Consider the following 10,463-nt stretch of genomic DNA (forward strand, 5'->3'; position numbering starts at 1 on the left):
ATTGTGGTGCTTGAAGCTGTGGAAGATTATGACCTGTGGATTTGGCATTCTTTCTTTGGCATGGCGGGATCACACAATGACATCAACGTGTTGCAGCAGTCTCCGGTGTTCAGCAGACTAGTGGAAGGGTATGCTCCACCATGCAACTATGAGATCAATGGCCACCAATATACCAAAGGCTATTATCTAGCCGATGGTATATATCCAAAATGGGCCACATTTGTCAAAACAATCTCGAATCCATCAGGTCAGAAGAATTCCCACTTTGCTACACGACATGAGGCTTGCAGGAAGGATGTCGAGAGGGCATTTGGTGTGCTTCAAGCTCAATTTGCAATTGTTCGGTACCCTGCAATAAGCTGGTCTCACGACCAAATGTGGGAGGTGATGCAGGCTTGTGTGGTCATGCACAACACGATCATCGAGGCTGACCGCAAGAATCATGCCAGGAGACATGTTGGTCCCTATGAGTGCGAGGGCCCTCTTGCGGAGGTTGATCATGATTTGGCTGCAGATTTTGCTAATTTTCTCGCCATGCACGCAGAGATCCGTGACAGCAATGTTCATGATCAACTTCAAGCTGATCTCGTTGAGCATTTGTGGAGGATCAAAAGATTATCAACAAATACCGCGACACCTTGATCTAGCCCTATTTATTACATTTGTTTAGTTGTTTTATTGTTTGTTGTATTTTAATTTGAAAACAATCTCCGCAAACATATTTATTTGTATGCTATATTTGATAAATGTAGGGGGCGGCGTTTGGGGGACGCGACTGGGGAGCGACATCCTCCAAACGCGGCACGAACAAAACACGTCCCCCAAACGCTCAATCCGGCGTTGTTTGGGGGACGGTTTTGGGGACGCGGCTAGAGATGCTCTTAGGATCCAGACTCGCAGCAGTTGCGATGGTGTACATCCCCCACGGAGCTGGTGCTGGAAATCCTTACGCGGCTACCATGGACCTCGCTCCGGTGGCTGCGCCTCGTCTGCCGGACATGGCGCGACCTCGTCCACAAGGGCACCACTGAGATGCAGCAGTGCCGTGACGCCGTGCCCCTAGTCGTCACCATGGAGTCCGCGTACGTCCTCGACTCCAAGACCAGCACAACTCGAGAGATGTGGCCAGGCCGCACAGCCTGCAACATCTACAAAACCATGGAGGTCGTCGGCGCCTGCAATGGCCTGCTCTGCCTGTGCGACGATGCTAGGCCCGGCGGCGCCATCACCCTGGTCAACCCGGCCACCGCCGACATCCTCGCCCTCCTGCCGATCCTCTTTCCGTGTCACCATTTTTAATTTTAATACTCCATCACATTACGTGTCACTAAAGTAACCATCACATTATCTCGATAATATATGTTTGGCACGGGAGATACTCTTCTGGAAAGTATCCTTATGCACCGTCAGAGGAATCCTATCTTTGGCACCTAGGAATCTTTTTTCGAGCAAAGGTATCCTCACACACTATTGAAAGGATATTTTTTTTCTAGAAAATGTATTTGTGCTTTGTACTTTGCAAGTCGGATTCTTCTTTCGGCCGGGTATCCTCATGCTTCATCTAAAGTAACGTTTTTTTGGCCATCCGTTTCTTTACGTGTCGCAGAAAGTAACCATTCGGCATACATGTCCTCAAAATCATATGTTTGTCATGTTGATCCTTTCTCTAAGAAGGTATCGTCACACATTTTCGAATGGATCCATTTTGGCAGGTAGGCGGACTACATCTAAACGATCTGTATTGGCGGATACGTAGTCCGATCGATTTTCTAGTAACATCATGGTCAAATTGAAAACCTTTCAGTGGCTAAGAAGTCCTTTTTTGTGGTAATAAGATATCCAAGAATGTGACTCTGAGTAACAGCCGACCGTGTAATCCTACACATGATTAAAAGCTAGAACCACCATATTAAAAATAAAAATTGTTTGGTGCATAAGAATTTGTTTTCCCGACTATTAACATATGCAACATTGTGTGTTTGTGAGTAATCACTGGTCGTGTATCCCTAACCATGATTATAAAATAGAACCATCATATTCAAATTGAAAAAGTTTGGTGTGTAGTAAGTTTTTTTCCAAGCTATTAAGATATCCAATATTGTGTCTAAGAGTAACCGTTGATGGTGTATCACCATTACTATAAATAGTACCGTCATGTTCATATTTGAAAACCATTCGGTGCCTAAAAAGTTCTTTTGAGAGTTAATAAGATATCGAACCATATATCTAAGAGTAACCCCTAGTGGAGTATCCCTAACCAAGATTTTCAATTGTAACAACATATTCAAATTTGAAAACTATTTGGTCCCTAAAATAGTATTTTACGAGCTAATAAGATATGCAAGCATGTGGTTGTGAGTAACCATTGACGGTGTATCGCTAACCATGATTCTAAATAGTAACATCATAGTCAAATAGAAAAGTGTTCGATGCCTAAGGAGTTGTTTTACAATCCAGTAAGATATCTAAGCATATGTCTATGAGTAACCGCCAGTCGTGTATCACTCGCTAACCATGGTCATAAAAAGAACAATCATATTAAAACTAAAAACCGTTTGGTTCGTAAGAAGTTATTTTTCGAGCTATTAAGATATCCAAGCTTGTGTCCGGGAGTAACCATCTAACCATGATTATAAATAGTACCATCATATTCGGAAATTCAATTTGGCTCCCGGGTGCGTATGCTCCCTCTACCCGAAAATTATATTTCGAAATATCAAGAAAATTTGACAAAAAATCTACTTGTACATGTACACAATATCCGTGTGTTCGTCAAGTTTCACGAGGAACCAATATCTTTTGTGATCCATGTAAAAAAGAGAAAATTTATCTTATGAAAACCCAAATATTTAGCAATGAATTTTGTTCTTTTTACACACGCCACACGGTTGATTTTTCATGAAACGACTTTGTGAGCATGTAGCACATGAAGATGTATGTGTGTTTCTTTCGTTCCAATTTTTTAAAATTTTAAAATGTATGTAAGATGCATTTCAAAATGAAGAGATCATATGCTCCCATGTGCCAAAACACCACTCCCTATCATTTTCATATTGAAATTTATTTGCTTCCTATGTTCTTTTCCAAGATATTAAATATCCAAGCATGCGCTTCCAAGTAACCGTTGGTTGTGTATCGCTAACCATGATTATAAATAGTACCATCATAGTAATATTGAAACTCATTCAATGCCTAAAAAGTTATTTTCCGAGCTATTAAATAGTACCATCATATTCATAAGAAGTTCTTTTGAGAGCTAATAAGATATTCAAGGATGAAGGATGTGTCTCAAAGTAACCACATGTCGTGTATCGCTCATCACTATTATAAAGTAGTAGCACGACCTCCCCTTTTTTAAACGCTCGTTTAAATTCCAGCCTAAATATAAACATAGGAAACAAAAAATGGTTCTCACGTTTCTAAGTTTTTTTTTTTTTGAGAATATCTCACTTTTCTAAGTGGGAGGCTTTTTTCTAAGCACGTCAACGAGAGGATTGATGGGCCTTTTCACGTAAGCCCAGCTAACATGTCCAGTAGTCTTCTGGATGGAAAGCTTCGATGGATCCATCAATGGCCTTGCTCCGCGCGTGGCCGCTAAAGGCAGGTAGCTAAGGGGTACCTACTACGCTAGCGTAGACCCGGGGCGGCCGCCCCGTCTCGCCCCAACGGTAGGTCCGCCACTGATTAAGATATTCACACTTGTGTCCGTGAGTAACCGCTAGTGGTGTATCTGTACCATGATCATAAATAGCACCATCATATTCATATCGAAAATCATTCAATGTCTAAGTTTTTTTGAGAGCTAATAAGATTTTCAAGCATGCATCTCAGAGTAACCACCGGTGGTGCAACCCTAGCATTTATTGTTAGTACCATAAAATTCATATTGAAAAACCATTCAGTGCCTAAATTTTTTTTTGAGAGTTAATAAGATATCGAAGCATGTGTCTAAAAGTAACCTCTAGTGGAGTATCCCTAACCATGATTTTAAATTGTAACAACATATTCAATTTTGAAAACTATTTGGTCCCTAAGATGGTATGTTACGAGCTAATAAGATATGCAAGCATGTGGTTGTGAGTAACCATCGACGGTGTATCACTAACCATGATTCTAAATAGTAACACAATAGTCAAATTGATAACCGTTTGATGCCTAAGAAGTTCTTTTCCAAGCTAGTAAGATATCTATGCATATGTTTGTGAGTAACCGCCGGTCGTGTATCACTAACCATGATCTAAAAAAGAACAATCATATTAAAACTAAAAACCGTTCGGTTTGTAAGAAGTTATTTTTCGAGCTATTAAGATATCGAAACTTGTACATGGGAGTAACCATCTAACCAGGATTATAAATAGTACCATCATATTCATATTGAAAAACATTCGCAGCTTATGTTTTTCTTTTCCAGGATTATAAAATATCCAAGCATGTATCTCCAAGTAACCGTCAGTCGTGTATCGCTAATCATAGTCAAATTGAAACCCATTCGGTGCCTAAAAAGTTATTTTCCAAGATATTAAGATATACAAGCTTGTGTCGGTAAATAATACCATTATATTCATTTTCAAAATCGTTCGGTGGCTAAGAATTTCTTTTGAGAGCTAATAAGATTTTCAAGGATGTGTCTCTAAGTAACCGCCGGTGGTGTACCGCTAATCACGATTATAAATAGTACCATCAAACGTTCAATCCATACAAATTTCTTTCGAGAGCTAGTAAGATATCCAAGCACGTGTCTAAGAGTAATAAACAATGAATGTTCAATCTTGGTCCGATGATCAAAATGGTGAGACTTTTTTTAATAATATAATACCAAATCCTCACTAAGGTGATAAATTCAATCCACCACAATTGGTATGGCATGTCATTAGCCACTAAATACGAAACTACATAGTACAAGCACAGTCCACTCAAGATATCTTGTGGCCACAAGCTACATATACACAAGTAGGGAATATGAAACCACATGAATTCCTGAGAGTTCACGATCACCAATGCATGAAGCTGTCCAAGGAGAAGCTGTTCGGCGAGGTCTCAGATGAGAGGCACATAGGTGCCACATTGGTCTATATGGGTAGTGGTGGAAGCGAATTCTGCCTTTTGGAGGGGATCTGCATCCAATCTGCTGTTTTAGCCGTCTTTGTCAATGAGGTGAATGAGACCAACTCTGTGAGTCGAACCAGTATGAGACTGATTCAGATGAGGCGAATGCGTACCCTGTCGATGAGGCGGATAAGGAGGAGCAAGATCAGAAGCATTTTTTCTTGCGATTGACGACCTAGCTTCTCCTCACGTATGACAAGAGTGGACACACAACTGGCAACAGCCGCCAGGTTTGTTACTAGAGCGTGCCGCAAGAAGTTACGGAATCCATGCTCAAGCATCCTGTGGCATTCTGGATGTAAGAACCATGATATGCATTGTTCCTGTGTGACAGAAGTATGCGTCAGGCTGCTGGGGGCACCCAGGTGTAAATGGGCGTGCGGTCAAAAGCGGCCATTTTCGTGTTCGTGGGACGACGCAAATGGACATGCGGCATCACTTTAGATGTCCGATATGATTCGCCCCGTTGGAGATGCCTTTAGCACTTCGCGCGTCGCGGGGTGAGTGACTGCGTGGAGGCTCATATATCCTTTCAGATCTTAGAAAAAGCTAATGCCTTTTAGCATCACAAACTGTTGCCATTCAAGAACTAGCAGTTTAGTTTGATATTTCGGGTATTCTAAGAAATCTCTCGTGCACGGAGAGAACATATAGCCAACAAATAGGGCGATTGCTTGTATACATATATGGATCAGTGCCCTTGTCTGTGTAGTGCCTGTGTGCTAGTATTAGTTTTTCCATGGATTTAGCAGTCTACAATTGGAAATTGAGGGGTTGATTAATCCAGCTCAAAGGAAGGCTGTGCTAGATGTGTTTTCAGAATCCAAGTGCAACATTGCGTGTCCGCAGGGAACAAAGCTCGTTGTTGTGGAAACTTTGGGGACAATTTTCTGTTCAAGCCGGCTTGTGGCACAAGAGGTGGGATTTTGATTGCTGTGTCTCCATCGAGCCGATTTATGCTGTCCCGGATTGCTTCTCCCTCTGGAAAAATTTCTGATACATCAGATGGATCATGTTGGGACATCACATGTTATGGGCCTCAGCAGGGTTCAGACAAAAATGAATTTATGCAAGAATTAAGAGATTTGAAGTTGTAAATGCAAGACAGATGGCTCCTTCTTGGAGATTTCAACCTCATTAGTCAGACCAGCGACAAGAGCAATTCTAATCTCAACTTGAGAATGATTGGAAGTTTTAAAAGTGTTATTGAAGACCTTGAACTGCGCGAATTCAAGCTGGTGTGGGAAGAAAATACACTTGGTCCAGCGATTGCAATCACAACCTAATGAATAGAATTGACCGAGCTAGTGTTTATGACCAAAGAATGGGAGCTGGGATATCCCCAATATCAGATTGCTCCAGCCTCCTCCTCCATCTCAGACCACTATCCTATTATTCTGGAAAACATGGACACCAAACACTTCCACGGTTTTCGTTTTGAAGCTTGCTGGACCGGGTTGCCTTGGTTTAGGTAGATTGTTGAGCAGGCTTGGCTTCGGCCTGTGGCTTCCAGGGATGCTTTTCGCATGCTGCACACCAAACTTTCTAGAGCTGCTAAGACTTGTAAAACGTGGAGCAAAGTTGTTTGACACACATGTTTGTCTCATGTGATGACCATACGCGATCTCTGTGAACAGATTGTCCAATGAAATAGATAGTTATTTCAAAAAAATAAAAGCCCCCGCGAAAGGACATTTGAAGATGACGTGGTTTGCCGTTTCCTCCCGCATGTGGCAGATTAGGCAGACTCAATGCCCCTCTACCAGGGACAATGCATGGTTTCACTCAAGCGCGTAATTTTCGTTCTCCCGACAGCACATATTGACACAAACAATCAACCTTATCCTGGAGGAAAGTACAGTACTCCATATCTTTTTTCTAAAGATTTTAATTCTCAACTGCAAAATCAGTAGTAGTAGTAGGTAGTTGATGATAATTTGTTGATACAATCTTGTAGGTGGAAGTATATGCTGTTACTAATTTCTACGATCACATTTGTCAGCATCTTCTTTAATGTGAGGAAAAGATAGCAGAGCCTACTCTTTTGCTGCAAAGTAAGACATATATGGGAATTCTAGAACACAAAATCCCTCGGACAGAATCTGGCAATAAATTCACTCTCATACTCCAACTCCAACTTCGATTTTAATACTAACTAATCCTACTTATTAGGAAAAAGTATAAGTTTTTAATCGACCAGAGACAACTTCTGTAGGAGATAGCTGCAAGTTTTCGAGCGAAGAAAAAAACATCGGGATAAAGAAAATGAGAGTTACTAGACAGGTTCTTAAATAGCTTGGATTACAATGAAGCAAAACCATAGTTCCAACCAAGACAGCTTAGAATCTACTCATTACTAGAAATTGTTGAGCATGTGAAGACTTGAGGTCACGCTGAGGATAATAATAGCATTGGATGCCCACATGATCATCTTAAGTTTCTTCCTAGTCCTATCATCCTCCTCAATGCCAGCTCTGCAGGTGAAAAGGCAATTGCGTTAAGTAATTGAATAAACCAAGATTACTTTATTTTTCTAGGCATTGCAATAATAGCATTTAAATGCAATTTACCTGACCACTTCACCAAACCGACGCCGTATTTCTCCCATCTCCTCCTACAATGGCAATCTGTGAGTGGCGCTGAATTTTGAATGCTTCGTAGTGCTAAAATTGACTGGTTGAGTTACAATAAGTTCCTAATTTATGATTTGGATGAAAGGACTAAGAAGAATCTTAAAACAGATGTTTTTTCCCATTTTGAGAGGATTGTGGCAGTGGAACCCTAGCCTATTGTCAGGGAATGGTATTGGTAGGTAATATGGGGTTACTACTGGTTATTAGTGTGTGAGGGCAGTATTGGTATTTCAACTAGTCCATCATCTTGTACCTAGCCTCACTCCATATAAGGCTATCTGTGTATCCTGTGAAAGCAATCAAGAAATCAAATACCAAATTTATCTAGTACCAGTTCTTACTTTCCTGCCTTAATTTTCTGCAGTTTATATCCAGCAATTTACCTAGTTTTTGCCTTAATTCCTCTAAATTCCCTGTTTTACCTATCCTAGTTCATCAGATCCTAGCAGGATCCTGACAAATTGGTATCAGAGCAGTTTGCTCCTGCTCGGATCTCCCAAATTTTTCCTCCCCGGCGGCTAATTCTCGCATAATTCCCCACCCTCCCTTCCCCTACCAAATCCGCTCCGTCCCGTTGCTCTAGTCCTCGCACCGCCGCCCAATTCGATAGCGCCACCGATTCTGCTACGTCGCCGGCCCAACACACCTCGTCCACGGTCGGCCGCTACACCTGACAATACCCCGGCCAGCCACTGAATCCAATGTCCCTCGTTTCGCCAGATTGCCCAGCCGACGCCGCGGCTGTTGGTCACCGTCCTGATTGCTCCATCTCCTGACCGCCTTCCACCCGAGAGCCGCCACACTCCGAAGCTCCAACCTTTGTGTGTCTACTGAATTGCGCAGCGAAACCGTGATGGACTGGTTACTAGGAGGTATCTAATTAGACGACTAGAGTAGATTTTCCATAAACAATTTCTACTATAGCAGGTTCAACGCTCCTTCAAGTATCTGGATTAACAAACTCCATTAATCCCGCACACTGCTATCTGATCAATGGAGTAGAAGCATGACATTGACCAATTCACACAGTGACAAGCATGTACAATGTGGCCGCCCATCAAATTAGAAGCAGCTGAAATATATGGAATTGGAAAGAGACACTGAACAAACACAGAGATTCCATTTCATACCGTATAAAAGAAGCCTGCAAGTCTTACAAACCTGAAAGCTACGAAAGGTATGCCAAAGCAAGAGTTCCAAAGCTGGAAAAAAAAGGAGAGATCCATGGCTCGACGGTGGCCCTGTGTTTTCCACCAAGACACGCGCCCTCCTTCCACAGGACAGGAGCCACGCGAACTACAACTGACAGATCTGAAGATTTGTACCGGCAGCGAGAACAACAGAAAGCGAATTGACTCGCCGACCCTGGCGCCGGAGGGAAGCCAAGTTTCTACCCTTTTGGCTAACACGGGGGAAAAGCTGGAGTTTTAGGGTACTTACCGCCGCTGCGCCTTGACCCTGCGACAGGGATCGAGACCCCGCCGCCGGTTGCACCGCCTGGAACGTCGGGGATCTGGGACGGAGCGTCGGCGTCGGCGAAGGCGCGTGGAACGCCGGCGACCCGAGAGCGCGGGCGAGGGCGGGGCCTTTGCGGAGCAGGGACCGCATCGCCATCTTCCTCGTTTCCGGCCACTCTCTCTCTCTCTCTCTCTCTCTCTCGTGCTCTCTCGGTGTTTCTGCAACTTCCCATATAAAACAGGGGGCTATTCGAATAAAAAGCCTTCACTTTCTTATTTACAAAACAGTCCCCTTCTAGGGATTTATGAAACAGTAGTGAAAAAAAAGAAGTAGAGACAGTATCTCTCCCTGGCGAACCTCATATCTCACTCGATTGACTTCATGACCTATCCTATTTTCATTGTTTTTTCCTGTAGACTTTGTTTCTCTTAAAAAACTATCCGAAAGGGGACACATGGATGACGATGAAATTTCTTTAAGTTGGAAGCACTTTCACGTAAACCATTGGTTAGTGTGTAATTGTGTTAAACAGGAAGAAGGAAGGAACTATATTTGTAGGTGGGATCATATGGAGTTTAGGGCAGCAGCATATCATGAAAAACAACCAGGAAGTTAACTTCAAAAAAAAAAAACAACCAGGAAGTTTGAAGCTTTGCCGAACCCAAGATGGTGGACAATATTTGTCAAGGTGAAGTTTGTTGAGCTTGTGTGAAATATCATATACGAGTTGGGTTACGTTAGGATTTTGAGCGGTATTAAGTGTGGATAGATATAAGTAGTGTTTGGATCAGACTATTGTATTTTAGACCTCCTATATAATGTGTACAGTAGCCATGCTTGCATTACAAATATCAATGTCATCAAACTACGAGTGCTTAATCCTCGGTAGATTTATTGTGCGTCTATGTTATATACATAGGCAATAGATGATGATGTGAAGCACCATCTAGGAGGAGATTAAACATTGAACTTTCAGAAGAACAAACCAAATTTAGGTTTTAGGACATGTGTGGATAGCAGAGATGAGTTTAGGTTGATGAGAGTAAAACCCAAGGCTAATTTCTTTTATACTAATAGTAAAAAGATATTAATTACACCTAGTCTCTACACCATATAATAACAAGATCAAGTCTAGACATTAAGAATACACCCCACGGCTGAAAAAGAAAAAGAAACAAAGATCGTGCCGAAGCAAATAGACACTCCCATCACAATAACACCACAAAAACAAAAATAAGTTTTCCGAAATCCCTCATGAAATCTATT

At 42.1% G+C, this 10,463-nt stretch overlaps 1 protein-coding gene across 1 annotated transcript; it reads right to left on the reverse strand.

The window, feature by feature from the left end:
- Nucleotides 1-7,197: 7,197 nt before the first annotated feature.
- On the reverse strand, nt 7,198-9,428 carry LOC127330945 (uncharacterized). Its single transcript, XM_051357027.1, has 3 exons — nt 9,180-9,428; nt 7,677-7,720; nt 7,198-7,580 (listed from the first exon to the last, which is right to left on the reverse strand). Exons 1-3 carry the CDS (start codon nt 9,351-9,353, stop codon nt 7,463-7,465), a joined length of 336 nt encoding a protein of 111 aa, XP_051212987.1. The 5' UTR covers nt 9,354-9,428; the 3' UTR covers nt 7,198-7,462.
- Between the last annotated feature and the right edge of the window lie 1,035 nt (nt 9,429-10,463).

Source organism: Lolium perenne, chromosome 2 (assembly GCF_019359855.2).
Source record: "Lolium perenne isolate Kyuss_39 chromosome 2, Kyuss_2.0, whole genome shotgun sequence".
NCBI lineage: Eukaryota > Viridiplantae > Streptophyta > Magnoliopsida > Poales > Poaceae > Lolium > Lolium perenne.